Below are 15804 nucleotides of genomic sequence, written 5' to 3'. Positions count from 1 at the left end.
CAGGCCTGATCGCACCATTTTAATATCTGCAGAATCTAACCCACACGTAACAAAGCTCTGAAAACATGCCTCAGAGTAAGATTTTGCCAATCTCATGCAAGTCACAACACAGTTGCTGACACCAGATACATCCGTAGAACGAGAATCTGAAAGTTTATCTGCATAAAAACAGGGCACAAAAACACTTTTCAAAGGTGAAAAAGGAATACATTTGTTCTCAGCTCAGTGTTTTCACAGCCTCGATAATCAGCACTGCTGGGCTCTGAAAAGGAGGGCACATGTTTTAATGTAACATTTGTACAATACAATGTATGTATTAAACATTGAGCAGTTTTTGTGGAAAACTGAAGTTTCTGCTATTTGTTGTTATTTGAATGTATTTTGTAGACTAGGGCTGGGAAGTATGACCGTAGTTATGATTATTAAGATGAATTACATGACAGTATATCACAGTATGCTTTTCTATGCATATTATGGATATCGTTAGTACTTAAAAACACTTCCCAACTGCATATTTAACTACAAAAAGAGCATAAATAGACCTGTTAAAATGGATTTATTGCAGCATGGTATATGAAATATTAAATACAAATCAAGTCTATATATAAACTGAACTGCAATCTGTTTTTGTGATGTCACAGAAACCAATAGATTTATGCTGCCTCAGTGAGACATTTGGCATCCATGGCTCCAAAAAAATCAGTGGTTTAATTCCACCGCCATGGTTGATGGGAAAAGTTGGGAAAACTGAACGCTGCTGCATGCTGTCGATGCTGCTGGCAGAATTTTAAAACAATTTTGAAAACAATGGAACCTGGTTGTCTATCAACCATCTACATGTGTACAGGACAGCCAATCAGAACAGAGAAAGTCTTAAACAGCCTGTTTAATTCTAAGGGATAATGAGAGGTTGTACATGTCCAATAGTCGCTATTAAGATATTTAGTGTTTTCCTGATGGGTTAATATCACAATGTAAAGGATTCTAGTGTTTTAATAGGTGTTCTGATGCATTTGATGGTGTCCTACAGGACACTAGTGGTCTCTTATGGTAATTAAGCCAGTTCTCATTAGAAAGCAAAACCAGGTTTTAATCCTAATGGCTCTGATGCTCCTTTTTCAGCAGGGTGGCCATGTGAGCGTTCAAAAAAAAAAACAAACATCATAAGTGGACCTCTGGGAAAAAAATAAGCAGGACACAAAGTAGGATGTGTGCCTATAAATGGGAAGAACTGCTGTTGCATTTGTTGCACTTTTAGTAAGCCCAAATTCTTTCATTGACATTTTACCATTTTAATACAGCAGTGTTGCCATAAAGGTGCCTTAAAAAACATCATTATATTCATTGGATAGGCAGTTGTAACAGTGCTAGGCCATTTTGTTCAGTGCTCTGAGCCACTGCCCTTGTGCATGAGTGAGCACACAGGCCTGAGTGGGAGCTGCTGCATCAGTCCCGCCCTCTCCTCTTTCTCCCTCTCTCTCACACACACATACACACTCAGAGCCGTCTGCTCCGTGGGAACGCTGGGATCCCGAGCAGATCCCGGGCTGTTCCGGTGGTGCATCAGGATTCAGGGAATTCACTTCATTTCATCTTTCTTAATACAAACCGCGACAGAAACATCTGCCTCTCCAGACCGGGTTTAGCCGAAGTGAGCGGTGAGTAGTAAACACTGCTGAATATGAGTCACCCTGCAAAAACGCTGCTGCTGCCTGTTTGTCTCTGTTGTCGTTTGCATTCCGCCATAAAGCAGATTTCGGGAGAGATTTGGGAGGAAACCGTGAGGAACTTGAGGGTTTTTTTCTTGCTAAATGTGCCCACAAATATGGCAAATATGCTCCAAGTCGCTGTTCTGGTATGTTTTTGTGTCCTCTCCCCTTATCCACCCCTCTTTAGCCTCTTTTGTTTTGTCTCCTCGACATCCCTGCAGAACCTTCTGGAAGAGCAGCGATGTCTGACTGAGATTTCTCCACATTATGATGAACCTAGCAGCTGCTGCTTTACATACATTGCACACTTTTAGGTCATAAAACGGTTTTATGGGTCAGTGATGGACCTGATTACACTTTGCTCTGTTAATCCCTCGATAATGTGACATTTTCGCTCTTCGAGGGCGGCTGTGAGGAAGTCGAGGCTGAAAGTGCAGCTTTGTGAGATCAGATCAGATCAGATCAGAGATCCACATCATTCATCTGACCGACCTTCATCTCTGTGCTCTTATGGAGGCACATTCCTGACCAGTGCACTGCCTTCTAATGGGAATTGGCTTAATGGTTATCATTAGAGGCTAGTTTCTTGTAGGACACCTTTAGATCCCCATTAGAAAACCATCAAATGCATTTGCAGTCAGTCCCAGAACACCTGTTAAACCATTAGAATCCCTTACACTGTGGTATCAGCCCATCAGGAAAACACAGAATACCTTTAGAGACTGTTGGACACCAACAGGAACCAAAAAAATCACAATGATTTTTTTTTTTTTAGCATGTCAATGTCGATAATTTTTTCAAAAGTTTTATGTTTTATCATGAAATAATGTCTTATTCTGAAATATTTGTTTACTTTTTAATAAATTAATTGTTATTTTGAGATGCTGTGTCAATATGTATAGAAAATAAGTTATTATTTTTGACAGTCATTATTTTGAGACCGTATGTCAACATTTCGAGAAAAAAAGCCATTATTTCGAGACACTAAGACAAAATTCTGATAAAACAAGTTATTTCAACTTAATATACTATTATGTCAAGATACTAAGTCATTATTTTGACATAGTAAGAATTTTTTTGTGATAGTATATAGAAATGTTCACTTACTGCTATTACTGCTGTCAGAAATAGAGAAGGAAGAGAGCAGTTCTGTTTCTCCTTTGCTTGGTGAGAATGCGCATTCAGCCAAGTTAGCTTGTTTACATGTATCGTAATGTGTATATGTGTGTGTGTGTGTGTGTGTGTGTGTATATATATATATATATATATATATATATGACAATAGAGCCAATAATTCATACTTCAATCTAAAAATCTGAAATACATTTTCAAATACACTATGTTTCCTAGGTCTAGGTCCTATATAAACACTACCAGAATGTTTTCAATCTGTTCTAAAAAAATATATGGATAGTTTGGTCATGTTTTGAACCTCTAAGGTGAAGATCTGTAGCTGTTATTTTCATCGTCACTAATCCGTGGAGCAGAAGTTCTGTTCCTTTTGCTCAATGATGTTAAAAATACCTCACCAGCTGCCCTGACGGCTCGTGTGCGTCACAGCTCTCCACACACTGCAGAGGTTTTCTTAATGTCATATAGAGCATCACACCACTCCAGTGAAAATGCATAGGAAAAAAAAAATGGTAGAATAAAGTCCCTCATTGCTCTTGTGCTCTTTAGTGCCACTCTGCCCAGTTTGTGCCGCCCTGTCCGAACACAATGGACGCTTTTGTGGTGGCTCTGCTCGCACCCCGGGGCATGAGGCGCCGTGCATGTAAACAAACTGCAGCACAGCTTTATTTACGCCACTTATCAAGGAAAGGGCTGTTTCACTTGGTGCTTTTTTTCCTCCTCGAACAGAGCAAAGCTGCAGACATGGACTGGGCAGCCTAATGAAGAAGGAAACTGAGTCTGGTCCTGGAGGACCACGGCACCGCAGAGTTTAGCACTCTTTTCCTTTAAAGGAATAGTGGCAGTTAACAGAAGGAATCAGCCAAAACAAGTTTGCTGGTTAAACTCTTGCTTCTTTAGTTTTGCACTGGAGCTGGAGAACTAGTAGTGAAAGCGTACATACAAAATAGCACAATGCAGACTGTGTCATATGTAATCATACACTATGTGAGACTGCATAGCAGTAATCTTAGTTAGATATGATTATATGGTTTCTGACTCTCCATGATGCTCTGTTTTTTGTAAAAAAAGTAGTAGCAGCCATACTGAAGCCTGATTTTGTCCATTTTCATTGATAACTGTATGTCATACAATGTCCAAAACTATACTAATAAGTCTGTTTGTGATTACTCAAAAATTTCAAGCAATTTGAGACCAGTGTGTGAGGATTTAGGCAGCAGTTTATGCATTCCTAATTGGTGAGTACAGGCTGCCATTACTTGTTAGCTACATTAGCCTTGTAGCCCAAGACTAAAGAAGCAAACTTCAGATACCAAACATGTCTTGGTTGATCAACTATATTTGAAGAGATTGTTCTTAATCCCAATCTTGGAATGAAGTGTACTTTTCAGTTTATTTATTGGTTTCCTGCTCTAACATGCCTAATTCATCGGCTAATTTCATGCACATGTTGAAACAGGTGTGCTGGAACAGGAAAGCACAAATATGCAGCACACTGATTGAAAAGCCCAGCCAGAATCAGCGCTCTGGGTAAAAGATGCCAAGGGAGAGCACCACAGCTCATGTGTCAGGAATGTTGTTATTGTTATTCTGTATATATTGTCCCTGGGATACGCAACTGCTCAAAAGTTTGGAATCATTTAGTATCAGGAGTGGTAAATGCTGTAGGCATCACATCACATTAGGGGTGGGAATCTCTAGGCACCTCACGATTCCATTCAATTACGATTCAGAGGGCTGCGATGCGATTATAAAACGATTATGGATGCATCTCGATGCATCTTTTTTTTCTATATAGCATTTATATTTCCTCACTGTGTGAGCTCAAGTTTCGAGTTCAAGTTTATTTGTCACTTGCACAACATGTCAGGACATTTATGCATTGAAATGCTTGTGGTGAGGCTCAGCTAATCACTCTACAGAAAGTAAATAAGTAAAAATAAAAATACAAGAAAAACCAACTGAAATATATTAAATATACGCAAAATATATACAGAATATAGAGACAATATACATTTTAAAGTGACAAAGTGACTCTGTGTTATTGTTATTTAAAGTGACTTGGTACTTTTAAAGCAAAGTATTTGTAATGATCCATAATGAATTTACTTCCAATATCTTTTTTAATAAAACAAATGGAAGTGATGCGGCAAGTGAACTAGTTCTCATTCACTGCTCTTGTTTGGAGCACGAGACGCTGCTGCCACTCATCTGCGATAAAATGCGCAGTTACGGTGAAATAAGATCCAGTGTCAGTGGATGACCACGCAGCACGTTACAGCTATTCTACCCGTTTTCTTTAGTGATTTTATAACTTTGGTTTTGGTCTCGTTGAAGAGACGGGGGGGATCGCTGTTTCAGTAAAGGATCTTTGAGACGGGTCGTGTGCAACATAGCGCACGTTTCGCAACGACTAAAAATTGTCGTGCAGACTGCAGGTCACATAGCAGCGATGCGTTATTCGCATTTATAAGCAGCGCAGTTGGTTTCCTGCTACGTAAATCTGCGAAGAGAGGCTGTCACACAGTAAAAAGTGGCGAAGCTAAAGCTTCTCTTTCTAATTCTCCCGTTCCACCTTAAATGGTGCCGCATTTACATTCGGCGCCTCAGTCAGATTTTAAGGTGGAACGGGTAAATTCGAACATGAACATGTATATGTGTGTGTGTATATATGTATATGTGTGTATATATATATATATATATATATATATATATATATATATATATATATACATACATACACACACACACACACACACACACACTAATAACGTACTACCTGAGGGTTTCTAATTACTATTATAGCTTTATTATAGCTCTTTATTCTTAATGTTATACAGCTTTCTCAATTTTGTTAGAATCATCTACAGCTCTGGTCATCATTCTGGACGAATCTAACATGATTCTTCTTGAATCTTTACAGTTTCTTAGTTGTGTTATACATGTTTGATTTATACAAATTTGATTTATATAATTTACAACCTTTGACCACAGTCATGAAGGTCTTTGAACGCCTGGTCTTAGCCCACCTGGAGGTCTGTTGATGAGGTGGTCAACATGGCCCTGCACTTCATGCTACAGCATCTTGACAGTCTTAGAACATCTGCTTTTCTGGACTTCAGTTTGGCTTTCAACACCACAGTGCCGGAGCTGCTGGAGGTCAAACTGTCCCAGCTGTTTGTGCCAAATCCCATCTGCTGGTGGATAATGGATTTCCTGACAAACAGGAGACAGCAGGTGCACACGTGAGACCCCTAGTCCCTCAATCCTGGAGTTTCACAAAATTGCATGCTCTCACCTCTTCTTTTCAGTCACCAATTTTTTTCACCAACGATCCAAGGATCCAGCTGTGAAGATCCTCAAGTTTGCACATGACGCCGCCGTGATGGGCCTCATAGCCAACAGTGATGAGCCTGCCTGCAAAAAAGAAGTCGAACAGCTGGTGTCCCAGACCAGTAAAAACCACCTGCTGCTGAATACGCAGAAGACTGTAGAGACGGTGGTGGACTTCAGGCCCAGCTCTTTCTCCTTACTGTGGCTTCAACATCAGTGGCTCTGAGGTTGACTCAAGTTTCTGGGAACAACCATATCCAGGGATCTGAAGTGAGAGGGAAACACAGTCTTCGTAGGCAAGAGAGCACAGCAGAGAATGAGCAACACATGAAGAAATTCAACCTGTTGTAGAGTCTGATGATCCGGTTCTACACAGCGATCTTCAAATCCATCTTCACATCATCCATAACCATCTGGTTTGGTTCCTCCACCTCACAAGAATGAGCCATAATCAGGACAGTGGAGAGAATCATTGGATGTAGGGCATCTACAACAGCAGGGTGATGAAGCATGCTGGCAAAGTTACTGCTGACCACTCTCATCCTGGACATCACCTCTTCCACCCACTTCCCCTCTGGTAGAGCATTCAGGGCCATCAAAACCAGCACAACCAGACATGCTAACAGCTTTTTCTCCGGAGCTGCAGCTCTCATTAACCACAGTGGACACTTTGCACTTTAAACCTAAACTAATATCAGCAAACCTCCTTTACAGTATCACAGTATAACCCGTCCTGCAGCAGAATGCTTATTTGCAGTATTGTACAAATGTTAATTTTTACAAATGTTCATTTCACTCTTATTTATATAACAGTTATTATATGTCTACACAGAGTTGAACATGTATAGATATTCATATTTGCATATGTACAAACATTTACACATCTCTAGCTCATTTCACATTGGCTCTTTATTATTTTTCTTATTATTTATTCTGATTTTATTTTATTTGTCTTTTAGCTAAACACTTGTTAACAGTCTGTGTGCTTGTCTGGTCAGTATGTTACACGTCATACATGTGTGCACTCACCAACACAAATTCCTTGTGTGTGTTACTTATACTTATAAATAAAATGATTCTAATAACCTCTCTTTCTCTCTCTCTCTCTCTCTTTTGCTACAGTTGGCTTTTACATGTTTATGACTGCCCTCACAGCATCACTCAGGCTTAAACTCGACTGTTCAGCAAAAAATTCCTCAACGTAGCCATCAGGTGTGCTGATCTCTGAGGGTTACATCACCACAACCAGCTCAGGAAACCCTCCAGCTTCTCCAAGATCTAACCAGCCCAGCGCTGACGACAGACACACATACGCTCGAGCCATGGCGGAACCGGACCTGTCGACCACGACTGATCCCTCTCTCCGCTCGCCCCGCTCGGCCTCCCATTCTCTCTCTTTTCCCTTCCTGAGGGAGGGCAGCCGCATCTGGGAGAAAACAGGGGAACTGCCCAGCCCACTGCCCACCAAACGCACACGCACGTACTCGGCGTAAGAGTTTTCTCTTTCTCTTCCTCTCCCTCTCCAAATAACAGTCTGACTAATCTGCCTTCTTCAGTTCCTCTTTCTGTGCTACCAATTATTTTTTACAGTAGACCCCTGAAATCGTGCATCATTTCATGTCAGTGTTGTGTCCAAATACATAACTAAGCTGCCTTTCTCTATAGGAAAAATCAATGCCATTCTTATTCAAAATGTGCACTTATCGTTTTATTGATAATTATTGATGACGGCCATAAAATCCGCTATCCGAAACTCCAGTTTTGGTTTCATGCAGAGCAGTGAGTTGCCCTGTGCAGCACGCTATGTCTGTCATATTGGCACAAAGGGAAAACAGTATTTTTCATGCTTCGTTTTAACTTAATATTTTATCATTGTGAAGATTTTTTCACATTTTTATGGATTTATGTCACTGAATCCCTCACTTCAAGACTGATGCACTTTTTATTTAACATTGAGAACGCAGGAAGATGAAGCAAATGAGGAAAAGACAGATTGAGCCTTAACAAAAACAAAAACTCAGACACTGGGTAGCAGCCCATTCTGCTAAAAATGTCACAAACAGCATGAGGAGTTCCACCAACTCACAACAGCTGAAGCTCTGCAGCAGTGCTGTGTGTGTGTGCGCGTGTGTGTGTGCGTGCAAAGACTCAACTTCAGCTCAGAGCATTCAGTGTTAAAAAGCGAATTTAGTTTTATTTAGTCTCAGACCTGGTGAAAAGCCCTTACTGCTTGTCATGGAAATGGAAACTGTCTTAGATTAACATTAACTTCTTTACATGTTATATTCTTTATAACTGGTTATACTTTGTCCTCACTAGCAGGCTGAACAGGCAGCAGTAAAAGAAAGACTTTAAGTTTAAGCCTTTAAATAAAGCGCTACTAAAAACGAAAGACAGTCAAAGTAAGAACGTTACTTACATGCCTGCTACGGGCTAAAAACGTCTGTATTGAAACTAGAGCTGACACCAAAACCCCAAATAGTGCTGGGGTTCAACATCATGATGCCTGTTTTTGGTGTATTTTGGTGAGGTTTCCAGTCTTATGGGCCCAATTCCATTTCTTCTTTTTACCCCTACCCCTTGTTTTCGAGTGTCACCCTGACCCCTTGGAACTGAGTTACAAGGGGTAGTGGTTGAAATCTTGCCCTACGAAATGGGACCCTCACATTAAAAAAAACAAAACAACATTGCTTCATTAACAGCCTACTATCGGTGCTCTGTAGGCAACCCGGCCCGTCTGCAATGATAGCAGAGAAGGGAAAAGTTCAGCAACCTTTACATTTAGGGCATTATATGCCTTCAAAGAGAGTATAAAACAATTATTTATTATCACCCACCACTAATTCTTTGGTGATACGAAGCTGAAGTCAGATATTCGCCAGCTTCTTGTTCGAATTTTCCCGTTCCACCTTAAATGGTGCAGCAGTTGCATTCTGGCGCTTCAGGCGTCAATACTGCCGGACTATTTAAGGTAGAACAGGAAAGTTAGCTAGCGAGCTACCGAGACATTAGCATGCTATTAGCGATTTTTTAATGCTTATTATGAAGAAAACGACGATAATACATTGAAACAACATTAAACTAAGATAATACAGTGATTGTCGTAATTTTTAATTGAGAAAATCCTCATATTTGTGGGTTTCTTTGGTCGCTCGCGCAGCCATCTTGCCGGTTTTTCTTTTTTTCCATAACACTCCGTTTGGAGTTTGCCTCTGAAAAACCTCCGTTTGGAGGGCCATGTAGCCCTAACACTTCACCCTACTCTATCTGAACAAAAATTGGGACACCCTAACCCTAGACGTGAACGCGCAAAACAGAGGGCTAAGGGCTAAGAGGTAGGGGCAAGGGGTGAAATGGGATTGGGCCATGATGTTAGTTCCGGGCCCAGCAGTGTTAGCGACCTTGTCGTTCAGAGGATCCAGTTACATTTGGGGTAAATGTCACAGAAAAGAAGTGGTTAATATCAGACAGAAATTTGCGTGTATCTGCAAATATGTGGATATTGATTCAGAGCTCCCAGCTCGAATACTGCGAGGAGCAGACGCAACCGGCTTTAAGAGAGAAAATCCTTATTATCGATGAGTTAAATTCCTCAGTAAAGAACGAAGCTTCCCACATCGACATGTATGAGTAGAGGATAAAGGATGCTAAGTCCTTCAGTGGACCTTCCTGCAGTGTTTGAGTAGCTGCTGTTTCCAACATGGCCTCAGTTACAGACAGCCAAGAGCATTTGTGGCTCTATTCTGTGTCTGATAAAGACGCAACAGATCCTTAAACTTAGTCTTAAAGTTGTGAAACAGATATAGCATTTTTATCAGCAAGGAACAATCTGGACATTGTATGTATAAATGTATAAATATACACATACTGCAAAGTGCTAATGAAAAGGGACAACAGTCTTATTAATTAAAGCTACGTGGGCTAAGCTATCCAACATTTAATCAACCAACAAATAAATGAGGCATTTTGTGCTGAAATGTTTACAGCAGCCAGTTGTTTCTTATTTTAAATTAGCCAGACAGTGCAAAAGCTAAAAGTAGGCCTGTCACAGTTTCACATCACATCACATTAGATAATCGCTTACTTGCAGTCATTTGAGATGATTGCAGTTATTTACGCTAAATGCAGTTGTTCTCCACATTAGATTTCAGTTATATGCTGCAACAAACAAAATGTTTTAAGTGAATAAATTTGGTATGTTGGGTTCAGACAAACACACACACAATTTCTAAGCCACTTATCCTTCTGGGTCACGGTGGAAACTGGAGCTCATTCATTGGGCAGGAAACACCCTGGACAGGTCACCAGTAGACAGACAGGCAGAGCAGACATACACATTCACACCTAGGTGGCCATTTAGCCTGGCTGCATGTGTTCAGACTGTGGGAGGAAACCCATGCAGACACAGGGAGAACATACAAACTCCACTCAGAAAGGACCCTGGTCACCTGGCCGGGAATCGAATCCAGGACTGTCTTGCTGTGAGGCAACAGTGCTACCCACTGTGCCACTGTACCGCCCTGGGTTCAGCCATATAAACATAAATAAAAGAAGGCAGCAATGCATTCATTCTAATGAAAATCTATTAATTCTTATGAAAATAAAATACTAACATCTAATTTGGTGCTCTAACATGTTTAGAAGGGAATGCTGAGTAATGTATGTTTATTTGTTAGCTGTGCAGCTAATGCTAACCTTTTTAGTATGAATGCTAGCAGAGTTTTCTTGTATTTATTTTCACTCTGGAAAGAAAATGTAGCTTCGCTTAATTCTTTACTCTAATTCTGTGTAGCTGTAGACATGTATGTGAGTGTAAGTGCAGTATTGATTCGACATCACAACCAGTGTTGGCTACTAAATAAACATAGATAGTAAGCTTGGTAGCTCATCAGTCAATTTTGGCCACTTTAGACTTACATTTTAATAGTTGCGAACAATGAACAAGAAAAGACAATACTTTATATGACAATTAATTGTCAGCTAAAGTTTCATGATTGTGGCAGTCCTCGCCTAGTGACCTTAAAATCACTAGCTTTCAGTGATCGTAAAGGGTCCTATATATAAATATTGTTATCAATGCGTTGCTAATTACAGTAAAAAACATTGCTTCTAAAACTCTTATGCCCTCTCCTCTGTCTCCAGCACAGTGCGGGCGACCTCAGGTCCTGTGTTCAAGGGTGTGTGCAAGAACTTCTCGAGGTCACAGGGTCACGGCTACATCAGCCCGGCCAATGGTGGAGAAGACATCTTTGTCCACATCTCAGAGTGAGTTACTGCTCCTCAGTGCAAAAACTATACTGTCAGTCTACCTGTGTGCTGGTGTAGATAATTCCTATCTCTTGATTTAGAGAAAATTTTGCATTCTGCTGGGGACTTCTCACTTCGTAATTTTCTTTCAGATAATTTCAGTTCCCCTTAACCTATTCAGGTGGAACTGTGTTGGCAGTTTGTTTCAGATCGCATTTAGATTTCTGAATTGAGCTTTTGTAAAGGCTGAAGTCCTTGACACTCAGGACTCTGTTTATACCTGGCATTAACACACGTCTTAGGTGATCTCATTGTAAATGGAGAGCACTAAATACAGGTGTGAACAGGATTAAATGTTTTTCCAAAGACTGTTATGATCTGGCCACTCAAACCAGCTTTATTAGTGAATGCTAACAAAGTCCTCATAGGAAAGTCTGTTCACTCTGCAGCCATCTTTGTCACACGGCCAGGCAGTTATTTCCAGCCATACAAGACCAGGCTCCTGTCTCTTAGAATGGAAGGAGACCTAATCAATGGTTAAATCTGACAAAAAACCTCAAAAATAGTTTGTATCATTTGGCTCAGTAAAGCACAAAAACCATGTTTTTTTAGGTTGTTCTGGCTCCTGCATTTACGCTGATCTCCAAAACGAGTGGGTGGGGGTAACTGTCCCTGCTCATAGTGTTACCAGCAAGCGGACTAGCTCTTTTTCTTGATGGGTGGGACTTAATCCGTAAACAGATGCCATGTTGAGTGTTACGAACTTTCCCATTTATAATTCAGCCATAACCCGTCTCCTCCTCATTGCCTCTGATGCTAAAGTGTCTTGAAGGACAGCAACAAAAGCAGCTGCATAGTTTTTTTTTTTTTCTTTCCTGCAGTCTAAATGTTTGTAACAGCCCATATATTTACATGAAGGACTCACTGTACATTTTCTTTATCAAAGACTTTAGACTTGAATTGCGTGAAGTGACTCTGAAAATTCCAGTTGTAAGCAGATCATTCACAAAGGGTGTTAATGGCAGGTGTAAACTGAGCCATTTTAGGTGTGTAAAATTTTTAATTAGGGATCCATGATATATTGGCAGCTGATATATTATGTGTCTATAATACTTAACTATGGGAAAGACTTAATTATATTATCAGTCAGATATAAATGATGGTCGATAATTGCAACCGATAATTTTGTGACCTGTTTTTAGCTGGTGCACTGAAGCATGTCTATGAGCACGTGTAGTGACCAGTGCTGTAAATTCCCCCTCTTCTAGACTCCACAGCTGCCTCTGCTGGTCACTCTGAGTTTCCCTGATATGAATTCTGATAGAATCCACAAACAGTATTTTAGTTAGTTAGATATTAAGTTTTTTAATCAAAATATTTCTGTTTTTGATTTGCAACTCATAGTGTTACACGCTTATACGTATGCAGTGACATACATTATTTGAGACTGAATATAATGCAGACATTTTAGCTTAGCGGCCCAGCGCCACCTTAACTTTCTGCTCCTCCAGAGTACAAGAAATATATTAACAAATATCGGTTTGAAATATTGGTCAAATCTAATAATCTGTCTAATGCAGCTTTTTTTGAAAGCAGTAATTTGTAAAGACTGAGATGATTGTGATCATTTTGCATCCCTATTAATATTAATTTAAAAAAAATGAGTGCATTAATTTTAAACTTGATTGTGTGGGCATGACGAGTGTATGTCATTGGCAGCACAGGTCTAGAATGTAGGCCATTTCATCTAGAAAATCAAAAATTGAACTGAATTGTGGCTATAAAATCAAAAGGCAAATCGAATTGAATGTTTTTGGAAAAATTAACACCTCTAGAAGGAGCTTTTGATGGAGAATCACAAACAGTTTGTTTTAACATGTCACAATGCTGTTTCCTCCAGTATCGAAGGGGAATACGTGCCTGTGGAGGGCGATGAGGTGACGTATAAAGTGTGCCCCATCCCACCCAAAAACCAGAAGTTCCAGGCTGTGGAGGTGATCATCACTCATCTGAACCCAGGAACGAAGCACGAGACATGGTCGGGCCAGATCATCAGCTCCTAGACTTCAGGCTCAGGCCTACTGCTTACACACAGGGTGGATCGGGGGAGGGGGAAGGGCTGGGTGGGTCTGGGTGTTTTTCATATAGGGACACTGCAGGTGAAGAGAGGGGATGGAAGTGAGAAAGAGGCGGATTGTGAATGTAATCGGCTGTGGAGGAAGAAAGCTGTTTTTTTTGTTTTTTATGTTAAAGTGAGAACAAAGTTCAAAAAGGAAGCAACGGAATTATAATTAAAGGAGAGTTAGAATAGGGGTGGGAAGTAATGTGATGTGATTGTTTCGAGGTACAGGTTAGGTCCTAGTCGATGAGTATGAACAGAAAGAAGAAAAGAGAGAAGAAGAAGGGAAACATGGTCATACTAAGTAGACTTACTGAACTGTGAAAGAAAAAAAAAGCAATTTTCCTGAGCTACACATGTATGATCGAAACCCCTTCTTTCAGCTGTTGGCCTTTATGTATTTATTTAGATGTATGTTTGTTTATTTATTGATTGGTTGGTTAGGGTTTTTTTTGTCAGTTTGTAGTATTAGGGGGGTTTTCATTCCGAATTCTGCAAATTATGCTGGAATTCAAGCACCACAGACTAATGTTGCACTTAAAACTTGAAACCCCAAAAAAGACATACTGCCAAACTGACTACAACTCCCAGAATTCCAGTGGGAGCGATTCAGGGTAAAACCAAGCAGCATTTTGTAGTCCAATTTAGAAGCAGCAGTTGGCCTAGCAAAATACTTCTACTGAACACTCTACTTCTATTGAAGTCCTTACAATGTCTTGTGCTATTTTCTGTTGTATTTACGGTATTTTGGCTTATTCATAATGTGGTAGAAACTCAAAGTGTTGGGAGTAGTTTACGTATTAGATTTTTTATTTTTGTTAGGCACATGCTGTTCAGTGTATGGTTAAACCTACCATTGCATGTAGTCAAGATTCATCAAGTAATTTCTCAAACAAGGTTTCTATGCATCTTTTCTATGCTTCGGTTTGTTTATTTTTGTATTTATTTGGTTATGGTCTGGTACAACAAGTACTCAGTTGACAACTGTTTTTTTTTCCCTTCATGTTTCAGAGCACTTTTTCTCCGGTCAGATCACTGTGGCTGGTGTAAGCGTCATTTCCATGTAATCTTTGACAGAGTAATAAAAATTAAAAAATTCTACTAGTCACCCACCCTGTGGCACACAGTCTGTTTTCAGTGGTAATGAATTACAGCAGTGTTTCCAAATGCTAATATGCATTTTAGTGGTCATATACTTAAGCATCATTAAGAGCTTAAAAATGAGCTGATGGTGTATTTGAGCAGGAAAGCACTAAAATGCACTTGGTAAATACTGAAGTATAGTTGACCAGCTGCACTCAAGAACAGTCCACCCAGAAAGGCTAAACTGCCAGTAGCATGAATAGTAGAGGAGAGAGCAGGAAACAATAACAACACATTTTGGTCTTTGCCAAATATTTTTTTAATTAGTATTCAAGCAAGATTCATTTTGTGTAACAAACGTACACATCTCCACATATAAAAAAAATAAACTATCCGTTTGCCTTTATTACTTCTTCCATTCTGTTTGAGAGACTTGATTTCAAAGAAATCTGCAGGGATATTTTCCCACAAAGTTCAGTTTTAGAAGTTTGTTGCATCTTCTGTTTCTTGTGATCCAAGTAATCCCAAATACAAATGTAGACTCATCAGTCTGTGAAACTTCACTCCACATCTCAGATGTACAGTTCAGGTGTTTTAGTGCAGAAGTTCTTTTTGGTCTGTTTTCTCAGTAAGAGCTTCTTGAGAGCTACACATCAGCATGGGAAGTTCAGTTGTCTACTCACAGTGGAAGGATGGACAGAAACACGGGATTTTTTCAGATCTGAAGCAAGAGTGGAGCTTGATTTTCTCCTCTCTCTCAAAGATGAATGCTTTATATAGTATTAGTGAAAAAGAGGTTGTACCAAACATGGCAATTTTATTTTCTAGCCACAAAGTAGAAAAGCAAATATCAACGTGATAAAATTGAAATATTTTATTTACATGACATCTGTAGTCCTTTTGATCAATCTGTGCATAATCCATCCAAATATGAACTGTTTTGTTTATTTTGAGTGTTACAGGTAGTAATACTGTGTGAAACTAACTCCACCATGTGGAAGCTGTACTTTAGCCAGGCTAGTTCTCACTGAGTTATTTACATAGTTAAAAATGGTGCTACATTACATACAACAAGAAGGCAAATGAAATAATATAGGTGTGAATTTGAAAGTTTAAACAAACAGCTCAGTAATTCAAAAACATGATGAAAAACCTACTTTCACGTTACAAAAAAGTCATCAG

General features: G+C 39.7%; 1 protein-coding gene across 1 annotated transcript; it reads left to right on the top strand.

The window, feature by feature from the left end:
• The first annotated feature begins 1458 nt into the window (after positions 1-1458).
• LOC118803682 (cold shock domain-containing protein C2-like) lies at positions 1459-14651 on the top strand. Its single transcript, XM_036564149.1, has 4 exons — positions 1459-1658; positions 7296-7662; positions 11316-11438; positions 13321-14651. Exons 2-4 carry the CDS (start codon positions 7496-7498, stop codon positions 13481-13483), a joined length of 453 nt encoding a protein of 150 aa, XP_036420042.1. The 5' UTR covers positions 1459-1658; positions 7296-7495; the 3' UTR covers positions 13484-14651.
• Positions 14652-15804: the final 1153 nt, after the last annotated feature.

Source organism: Colossoma macropomum, unplaced genomic scaffold (genome assembly GCF_904425465.1).
Source record: "Colossoma macropomum unplaced genomic scaffold, Colossoma_macropomum, whole genome shotgun sequence".
NCBI classification, from domain to species: Eukaryota; Metazoa; Chordata; class Actinopteri; order Characiformes; family Serrasalmidae; genus Colossoma; species Colossoma macropomum.
This window is presented reverse-complemented; position numbering and strand designations above follow the sequence as displayed.

Coding starts and splice junctions, on each gene's coding strand:
- LOC118803682 (XM_036564149.1), top strand. CDS start 7,496: ATGGCGGAACCGGACCTGTCGACCACGACTGATCCCTCTCTCCGCTCG. Junction 7,663..11,315: donor CGCACACGCACGTACTCGGC/GTAAGAGTTTTC, acceptor CTCTGTCTCCAG/CACAGTGCGGGCGACCTCAG. Junction 11,439..13,320: donor ATCTTTGTCCACATCTCAGA/GTGAGTTACTGC, acceptor TGTTTCCTCCAG/TATCGAAGGGGAATACGTGC.